Here is a 10570-nt window from a genome sequence, read left to right on the forward strand (position 1 = left end):
GCCCTTACACCACAAAAAGTTCTATAAGGTAGCATTTGTTTTGAAGTATTGGGACAGAAATTAGGAGACAGAAACTCAATATCATGTTTCTTGACTCTGAGATTGATACTAAAATTTCTGTCTCTGTTCCCAAAATTTCAGTATTTCAGTACCTCCAAAAAGTGGGAACACAGGAGACTAAAATTTTTAGAAATGGAGACTGAAACTTTAAAAATATTTTATACCTAAAATACATTCATTTCAATTAATTAATTCTAATTTTACCCTTTGTACAAATTAAATTAGAGCTTCATTTTTGTTTCAATTTCTGTCTTTCACTTTACACCAAACAGAATACTGAGATTTATTTCAGTCTCTGTCTCTCAGTCTTAGTCTTTCAGTTTCTGTCTCTCTACCAAACGCTAAGGGTTGCTCAGAGATGAAGAAAGTCAGCAAAAATAAACATAGATGAACTTAAAGAATCAGAAAGAGAATGTAGTAGTAGCAGTGACAGAGAACAAAAAATCCTAATCAATTAACACTAGAATACAGAAGAGAACTTAATCACAATACACACTAGACTAAGACGCATTATATACGCAACTAGAGCAAGTAACCACAATACTACAGAAGTTGCCAGAATTAGTTAAGAACTTCTAACTACTTTTTGACACAATTTTGATTTGCAGAGTTATCATCTGCCATTATAATTTCAATACTACCGTTAATCTGAATTATATTGTTATAACTATAGCTAGGAATTATAATAGACAACTAACACCTTCAATAATGTGCAGATATTCTTTCATTTTTTAAAAAGAAAATCTGGTAAATTGAAATAAATATTACCTATATTGTTGTACTAGTTCAAAATTGAAACTGAACAGGGAAACTAGTTGTATGAATCATTGATCTCATACTACTAGTAGTTGTGGTAACATCTTGTACTTGTGCCATGTGGCTTAAGTTTGAAAATTGAGTGCATTTATTATTAGTTACTGTCTTTCATCCTCATGCATCTGCTTCTTAAGAAATGCAAACTCCACATAGCCACTTTTGGTTGGACTTTGATCATCTTAAACCGTGATCAACAAGGCATCTAGATCAGAAACTTTCTCAAGACTTGACCTAAAATTCCAAAACCATATTGGTCAAGGGAAATATTTGACTCCTTAATTACGAATACAAATATATGATATATGATGAACATAATATTATTCCAAAGCTTTTTTTGTTTTAAAATAACATCGGTTAAATGAATTGATGGTTCAAGGCCAAAAGAAAAAAGAAAGAACGAACTTACAGTCAATTTAATATGCTAAATTTGTAGTGGGTGAAAGTTGTCAAAAGTAGAAAGACTTAAGCTTATGCATAGTTCTATGTGAGTGCTCTAGAAACGGTAGCATTAGTTTCACTGCCATTGATGCTGAGACAGTTTTCTTCATCCACTCCCTGCTCTCATTTCAAGGTGCCAACATGAATCCCAGTGTTGTGAGCATCCTTACCCTGCTGTAAATTAAAATATTAGTCCGATCATTTATTACCAACCAATCAGAATAAATTATTAGTTACTTAATTGGAGATAGATGTGAGTAATTTCTTTATTAGTTACCACAATGTGTTAGTTTCTTGACAGTTAGTATCCTTTATATAGTGTGTATTTCTAATGTAAATGAATAGCATAATATTTTTCCCTCGTTTATCTGTTACCATGGATTATAACAGTAAATGAATAGCATAATATTTTTAAAGTTGAAAATCAAAATCAGCTTATATACTAACACTTAAATTCGTGAGAAAAAAACACTTTGAAGGAGCATGCAATAGAAAAACACAGCTTATATGGCAGAAAATTTTTTAAGGCAACACATTATGTGAGAAGGGACAAAAAGAAAAAAAAATAGAATGAAAAGATTCACCATATGAGCTGATGCATCGTAAGAAGTCTCAGAACAAAAATGAGCAAATGAACTACTCTTGATTCATGGATCAAAGAGAAAAGTACAACCAATAAGTAGTTTCAACTGAAGGAGATACGTAACTCTTGTAATGCAAAGCCAAAAGTTTCAATATAAATCAGACATACTGTTTCTGATCATATACATGCATATTTGTGCCATTATAAAATTTTAAGCATCAATAATATTTTTAAAACAAACAAATAGAAAAACAAAAATAATGAACAGAAAAAGGAAACATATTAATTAGATGGCATCCTAAACAAAATGATGTAACTATAGCAGCATTTCTCAAGAAAAAAATTTTCATATATAAACTCCATATGTCCACAGCAAGGAATGATTTAAAATTGAAGCCATGATAATGCAATCACTTCCATTTAGAGATGGAAACAAATAGCATATTTCTCATAGATATTAAAAAATTACATTAATTTCTACATAATATAGTACATGCATCTGGCATTATAAATACTCTTTAAGACAATTCATATGCAAGTTCAGATTATCTCGGGCTTGGAGTAGAACTGAAAACTTCAAAAAAATTCAAGACAACATAGACCAATATCCAAGTGAACCTCTCTAGACCTGATTATATTGAAGAATCACAATTTAATTTAGTAGAGAAAGAAAGATATTTAGTTCTAGTTGAGAAAGAATGAGGTTTATCTACTAAAGCAGCAAAATGAAGATCATTATGGTCACCCCCAAAATCTTCGAGGGCAGTAGCAAATGCCACGTCCCTTTCACATGCCTCTCCTAGTCCTTTACTGAACAAGTTTAAAAAATATCGATATTTATTTAGAGAATAAATTTAAAAAATATCAAAAAATTTTCAGGACCATACTAATGTTCTTAAATTTCATATTAATTAAGATGTGATATCACCCCTTCTACATGCAACCGTGGCAAGATAAATTATAAATGATGACAAAATGCAATGTGAATTAGAGTGTTACTGCACAATCAACCAATATATCATGCAAACATGCACCAGTAGCAATTATTGTTTATTAATTGGATTTAAAATTAAAAAAAGCAAGATATGAACAACGACCAAATTATAAGATAATTTTCATTTAACAAATACTAACAGGAAAAACTATTCTCACTAAGAGGGAAATAGAAGCTTACTAGTATCTATCACATAGCCACTTAGGAGAGAAAGAGGCTGCTGCAAAACTATTCTGACTCTTTACAGTTTACACTCAATGAAGTCCTGAAGAGCAATCATTTTGATAGAATTGGACTTCAAACTCTTTATTGCTTCAGCAGTTGCTATAGCTCCGTTAACCGTTGTGACAATAGGAACCTTGTAATCCAAAGCCATTCTTCTCAGAGCTAAACCATCTATCCGATCAAGTGCATCACCAGAACTCGTTATCACCATTAGCTGAATGTCTCCATTGGCAATCATGTCACCAGCATGAGGCCTACCTTCATGCATCTTCAGCACTCTCTCAGCTTGGATATTAGCTGATTTAAGAGCATGAGCCGTTCCAGAAGTAGCAACAATCTTAAAACCAGCCTCGACGAAGGTCTTTGCAATCTTCTCAAGGTGACACTTCGTTAAATCATTTAAGCTAAGAAACACAATTCCAGAAGTTGGTAACTTCTGACCGGCCGCAATTTGAGCCTTAGCAAATGCAGTATTATACAAAGAGTCAATACCCATGACCTCACCAGTACTTCGCATCTCAGGACTTAGAAGCACATCACAGCCTGCGAATTTCGAAAAGGGAAGAACAGCTTCCTTAACGGACACATATTTAGGAATGACCTCTTTTGTAAACTGTAGATCATAGAGAGACTTTCCAGACATGACAAGGGAAGCATATTTAGCCAACGGATGGCCTATTGCTTTTGATACAAATGGAACAGTGCGAGAAGCTCGAGGGTTGGCCTCAAGCAAAAATACCTCCTCTGAATTATTAATTGCATACTGACAATTCATGAGCCCACAGACCTCCAATCGTTTCGCCAATTTTTCAGTCCATGACCTGATTGTCTCCAAGCAAGAAGATGGAACAGTTCTTGTGGGAATAGAGCAGGCAGAGTCACCAGAATGTACCCCAGCCTGTTCAATGTGCTCCATTATCCCACCAATGACCACATTGCCATGTGAGTCAGCCAGTGCATCAACGTCAATCTCAATGGCATCAGATAAATACTTGTCAATTAATACAGGGCGCTCTGGATCCACCTCAACAGCAGTTTCAAGATAAGTCACAAGTTTATCATCACTATAAACAATCTCCATTGCTCGACCTCCCAGAACATAGGAAGGGCGAACAACAACTGGGTATCCAATCTCTGCTGCAATGGCGAGTGCATCTTTTTCACTCCTGGCAATTCCTCCTTTTGGCTGTTCAATCTTTAATTCATTGAGTATCACATTAAACCTTTCTCTGTCCTCAGCAGCATCTATGGAATCAGGGGATGTTCCCCATATACGTACATGACCAAGTCCACTAGCACATGCTGGCTTGTGTTCATCCAGGTATTGTTGTATGGGGAGAGACAATTTCAATGGTGTTTGACCTCCAAATTGCACAATGATACCATCAGGTCTTTCCAAGTCAATAATGTTCAAAACATCTTCAACAGTCAAGGGTTCAAAGTATAGACGATCACTAGTGTCATAATCTGTAGAGACCGTCTCAGGATTTGAATTCACCATGATTGTCTCATATCCTGCATCCTGCAAATATAGAGAGAGACAGCATACGGGAAGATTAATCATTTTAAAAGCATATGCCAAACCGAAAGCCAGGACACATACCAAGACAAAAGACAAGTCATGTAATGTAACATTTGAATTCAATGTGCCATCAAGATCAAAGGCTTAACTCGTGCAACTCATCAATTTTACTCTCACCTTAAGTTTACAGTTTCACTTTTAGAGAGAAAAAATAAAGCAAGCAGAGAGATAAAAAAGAGTTATGTATTTTCTCTTTACTTGGTTTCTGAGACGCAAATTTGCAACCAGTAAAGTAAGAATATTCAAATGTGGAATCTAATCAACATAAAATAGAAGAAAACACACCTGAAGAGCAAAGGATGCATGACAGCAACAATAGTCAAACTCAATCCCTTGGCCAATTCTATTTGGTCCGCCACCCAAAATTAAAACCTTCTTTCTTTTAGTGGGAGCTGACTCACACTCAAAATCATAAGAGGAATACATATAAGGAGTATTAGCTTCAAATTCTGCAGCACAGGTATCAACTCGCTTATATGCTGGAGTAACACCCAGGGACAGTCGCCTGCACCGAACTTCCTTTTCAGCAGATTTAGTTGCAAATCCTATCTGTTTATCACTAAACCCTCTTTTCTTAACCTCATATAAATCAACATTCGTCAAATCAAACAAATAGTGGGACATCAAGAAACTTTCCACATCAACTAGCTCCTTGAGCTGAGTAAGAAACCATTTGTCAATATAACTCAACTCGAAAATTTCATCAATGCTCATGCCTTTTTTCATTGCAGCATATATGGCATGGATGCGCTCAGGGTTAGGAACTCGAAGACTATACTTCAATTGTTCCCAGTCGTAGTCTAACTCTTTCACTTTCGAACAACCCCATCCAGGGTATCCGTGTTCCAGTGAGCGGACAGCTTTTTGAAAGGACTCTTGGAAGGTTCTCCCTGTAGCCATTGCCTCACCAACAGACTTCATCTGCGTTGTCAATATTGGCTTTGAACCAGGGAACTTCTCAAAAGCAAACCGAGGAATCTAAAATATAAATAGCCATGGGAGAAAAGTACATATGGGATTAAGAAACAAGTTTGAATAAAAATTATCAAACATATAACAAAATAGATATTCTCAATGATTCATCAAGATAATACTAATATTTGATAACCTAGCATAAATGTTGGTTTATCAGATTTCAGCGCTGATGCAAACAAAACTTTAAGATAAACTACAGGGCAAGAAGATTCAAGACTTCAAATATAATATCAACAACCAAGACTTTTCTACAAGCATATAAGGGGTGTAATAATGCTGCTAAAGAAACTAATAAAATAGAAGTCATCAACAACAATATAATTTACATTAGTTCTGCTGTAAATATTCAACAACCAAACTACATTCAAAAGTGAAAATGCACGATGAAATTATCGAGTCACTAACCTTTGTAACCACATAATCTATCGAGGGCTCAAAACTAGCCGGTGTCTTTTTTGTTATATCATTTGGAATTTGATCCAGTGAATAGCCTATAGACAACTTTGCTGCCATTTTTGCTATTGGAAATCCGGTAGCCTTCGATGCCAGGGCTGAGGACCTTGAGACTCTCGGATTCATCTCGATCACCATCACCTCACCATTCACAGAGTTGACAGCAAACTGCACATTGGATCCCCCACATTCCACTCCAATCTCTCTAATTATAGCAATGGAGTAATCTCGAAGGCGCTGATACTCCTTATCGGTAAGAGTCTGTGCAGGTGCAACAGTAATTGAGTCACCGGTATGAACTCCCATGGGATCAATATTCTCAATGGAACATATAATAACCACATTGTCAGCCAAATCCCTCATAACCTCAAGCTCATACTCCTTCCACCCCAACAAGGACTTCTCAATCAAAACCTGACTGGTCAAACTAGCAGCAACCCCAGCCTTGCAAATCTCCTCAAACTCTTCCCTATTGTAAGCAATCCCACCACCCGTTCCACCTAACGTAAAAGCAGGCCTAACGATCAGCGGAAACTCGCCAATCTCATCGGCAATTTCCATGCACTCCCTAATGGTGGTTCCTATCCCGGAAGGCGGGGTCTTAATCCCTATCTTCTTCATAGCCTGCTTAAACAAATCCCTATCCTCGGCCTTCTTAATAGCCTCCAGCTTCGCCCCAATCAATTCCACACCGTATTTCTCCAAGGCGCCGCTCTCAGAGAGAGCCACAGCCAGGTTGAGGGCGGTTTGGCCACCCATGGTGGGAAGCAGAGCGTCGGGGCGCTCCGCTTCGAGAACCTGCTCAACTAATTCAGGGGTCATAGGGGTAATATAGGTCCTATCAGCCATATCAGGATCAGTCATTATAGTAGCAGGGTTTGAGTTTATTAGAATAACTTCATACCCTTCTTCTTTGAGAGCCTTGCATGCTTGCGTTCCACTGTAATCAAACTCGCATGCTTGACCAATGACGATTGGTCCAGCTCCAAGGATCAGAATCTTTTTTATGTCCGTCCGTTTCCCGACCTTGGTCGCAGTGTCAGCAGCGAGAACAGGAGCAGCAACAGCCGCTGCAGCAGCGGTGGAAGACACGTGGCGGTGTTCGTTGGAACAGAAAATTGATTTTCTTTTGCCATAGGTTGTGGGAAGGGGGAAGAAGCGGGTCCGGAAGGTTGCTTTTGGTGCAAAAGGTTTAAAGCGAGAAGAGGAGGAGGAGAAGGAAGGGGAACGGGTGAGGAAGGGGAGAGGGAGTTTGTCGAGGTGAGTAATGCAATGTCCGATTCCCATTAGGTTCCGAGTGACGGAGGAAGGAGGCGCACTTTAGCAGAGAGAACGAGGGTTTCGGTTGTGGCGTGCGATGAAGCCAACCCTTTCTTTATTCTTTCACACACAGGTTTTGGAGAGGGTGAAGTGGGCGATGAAGCCAACCATTACTTTTTTTTTTTTTTTTTTATCAAAGATAGGAAACTCGAATTCGCGACCTCTTAATTGAATATGGAGAGACTATGTCATTTGAGCTATACCTCATTGGCAAATTATCAAAGATAAGAGCCTCGAACTCACAACCTCTTAATTGAGTATGGAGAATCTATGCCATTTGAGATATAACTCATTGGAATGTTCTTCTTTCTCTGGAAAAACTTAAATTGAATATTCAAATCAAAAAATTAAATAATGTTTTTTTTTTATATCCCAGAGTTCACTAATAAATACAAGGCAGACATATGGCCACAAAAAGAAAAAATAAATTATTAAGTTAAAAAAAAAGATTAATCAACAAGAGAGAGTAACTCATCATCAAAGTTAATGTGTGTGACAGAGAATAATTCAAAAACTAACGAGGTTAATGTCTTGCTGTGATACAAATACAATTGGAGATTGCACTTCTTCCACCACTAATATGTAAAATGGAATCTGCAGTTCTCTAATACCTCCAATGACTAAGTGTTAAACATGAGTCATTTGTGTTTCAAAGACAAAGATTGGTGACAAAACTGAAGGCCAATTGTTGTATAAGAAATAGAAAAACTTTTCTTTAATTGTTTGGTTTATGCTTAATCTTGCATTGAGATGTTCTTCTACAGAATTAAGTAATGATTATTAGCTGATAAAGCTGTATCAATGTTAATAATGAACAAGAATAGAAAAAAGCCTAAGAAGATGTGAAAACTTATACTCATTATGAACAATATATTTTACATTTTACAATAAAGTTTCATCATTATTACAAAGCTTAACCACGGATTTTTCTTGTTATGCTCTAGCTCTTTGATTAAACCATTTTTGAAAGGACTTTCATGATATCATCCATGGTTGGTCTATACATTGGATCATCTGCAACACAATCCTTTGCCAAGAAAGACAAACACAAAGCTTCTGGGAGATCATAATCCTTCAGATTAGGATCCATGAAACTCCTCAACCCTTCAAAACACCCACCTTCACTTGCTTCCCCCAACAAAAATCCAAGTGAATCTTTCGCTGTTTTCTCATCAAAATTGTCCCTTCCTGAGATCAACTCAAGCAACACAACCCCAAATGCAAAAATGTCAACTTTCTCAGAAACTGTCCTATTCAAGAGGTATTCTGGTGCCACCCATCCTTTAACAAGTTCTATACTATCATTATTTCTCTTTTGGGGTGTGGATTTTATAGCCAATGCTCTACCAACATCTGCTAGTTTCCCCCTCCATTTTGAAGTTATGAATATGTTTCTGCTATTGACATTCATGTGAGCATATGAAGGGAAAGCACAGCAATGTAAATAGTAAAGACATGTTGCAATATCAAAAGCAATTTGTATCCTTTTGTACCAATTTAGATTATTGCATGGATCAGATAAACACTCCCTTAAGCAACCATTTTTAGGCAATTCAAAAACCAGATAAGACCATGATGGTGATGATGAAACTTTGCTCTCACTACCATAACAAACACCAAGCAATTCCACAATGTTAAAGTGGTTGATCTTAGAATGCAAATCAATTACCTGTCCTGTGTCTTCAAACCTCATCCTCTTTACCATCACCTCCTCAAGATTATTGAGTAATCCCTTATAGGCCAAATCACCAATCTTGTTTTCTTCACTAAAATTCTTGGTGGCCTTCTCAATCTCCTCTATGGTGTAGTTAACCAAGCAGTACTTAATTTCTGCAAGAAGATCCGGCGTCAGCCATGAAGCCGTGGAGCATCTTCTGCTGGTTTCCATATACATAGGAGAGCTTCCCGTTGTTGAGCATATCAGGTTGGTGGAGTTTGAATCACTGGAGGGGACAACAGCATCATTTTTCCATTTCTTCAAGTTCTTAACATATAATCCACTTGCAAGTAATGCTATGAGCAAACCAAATCCTACAAGAGGCCCTGCAATATATAAATCTGAACCTTGTGTCGTTTCTCCTGCCTCCACCACTGGTGTTGTTGGAAGAAAACCAGGAGGTGAAGAAGGAGAATCTTGAACATCAAAGATTTTGATTGGAACGTCCCTTATTGGAATCAAAACAGATGTTTTGGGGAAAATGGTTGCCCAATCTCTCAAGCCATTAGCTGCATAGAAATCATCACCTGAGACACCAAATTTCTTGGTCAATTTTCCCGGATCATCACCTAAAACTACAGGGTATGTGACAAGGTACTTAACCTTCATCATGCTACTGATGACATCATCAACACATGCACATCTAAGAGGGATCTTAATTTCAAAACCAGAATCTGGTTTATTCCCAAGTGGAACATTTTCCTCAGAAAGTGTTACTGGACTCAGCAATCCTTCAAACACTTGGCATGCAACATCAAAGAATGTGGTGTTATGAGTGACTCTATAGGTGAAACTATTAAATTGGTAAAATTGACCAATGCATGAGCAGTTAATAGGAACAAGAACCTCTTTACCTTCTTCTAATACATCAGAAGAAGATGTGAGGTTGTTTAGTTCAAGAAAATCATGAGTTTGCATGTGGAACAATGCTGAGATATTTGAAATAGTTTGAAAGTTTTTGTTGGCTTTGTAAACCAAGAATGTTTTGCATGAATGATTTGTTGAATTGCAAGTGTATCTTGATCCTGAGATTGTTTCATTTAAATTACAACTATTAGGATCATAATATTGTTGAGCATAACATACACTAATGCTAATTAAGGAAACAAAACAAAGGTGAATCATGATTATTTTGGTGTCAACTAATGCAAATTAAAGGGAGGAATGAAAAGGAGGCAAGAACAAAAGAAAGAGAATTATGGGTCCAACATCAAAGTGATTATTTTGCTATGTCTTGTGCATAACAATGCACATAAACTAAGTAGGAGTAGATTCTATAGCAAAATTCCAAAAAAGGTGACATTATTAGAGATCAGCATTTTTAATTATACACCTTTGACATTCTAAATTTTGTTCAATGTAAATTATATTTTCAAATAAAAAATGCTAAATATATCCTAAAAATTA

General features: G+C 36.7%; 2 protein-coding genes across 3 annotated transcripts in view; both read right to left on the bottom strand.

The window, feature by feature from the left end:
• On the bottom strand, positions 488–7537 carry LOC107629239 (carbamoyl-phosphate synthase large chain, chloroplastic). 2 transcript variants are annotated; one of them, XM_016331984.2, is made up of 5 exons: positions 6079–7537; positions 4984–5676; positions 3072–4638; positions 1283–1485; positions 488–1107 (listed from the first exon to the last, which is right to left on the bottom strand). In XM_016331984.2, the coding sequence occupies exons 1-3, from the start codon at positions 7411–7413 to the stop codon at positions 3133–3135; spliced, it is 3534 nt and encodes a 1177-aa protein (XP_016187470.1). In that variant the 5' UTR covers positions 7414–7537; the 3' UTR covers positions 488–1107; positions 1283–1485; positions 3072–3132. The 2 variants fall into 2 exon arrangements, with proteins under 2 accessions (XP_016187470.1, XP_016187469.1); XM_016331983.2 differs by having other exon boundaries at positions 1283–1488; positions 6079–7536.
• Positions 8258–10570, bottom strand: part of LOC107632369 (protein LYK5) — a gene marked incomplete at its 5' end in the record, with an annotated part of 4829 nt that continues 2516 nt past the window's right edge. Inside the window, one exon of the mRNA XM_021120120.1 lies at positions 8258–9690. Coding sequence (XP_020975779.1) covers positions 8399–9690 — 1292 coding nt within the window. The remainder of the gene's footprint in view (positions 9691–10570) is intronic.

Source organism: Arachis ipaensis, chromosome B03 (assembly GCF_000816755.2).
Source record: "Arachis ipaensis cultivar K30076 chromosome B03, Araip1.1, whole genome shotgun sequence".
NCBI classification, from domain to species: domain Eukaryota; kingdom Viridiplantae; phylum Streptophyta; class Magnoliopsida; order Fabales; family Fabaceae; genus Arachis; species Arachis ipaensis.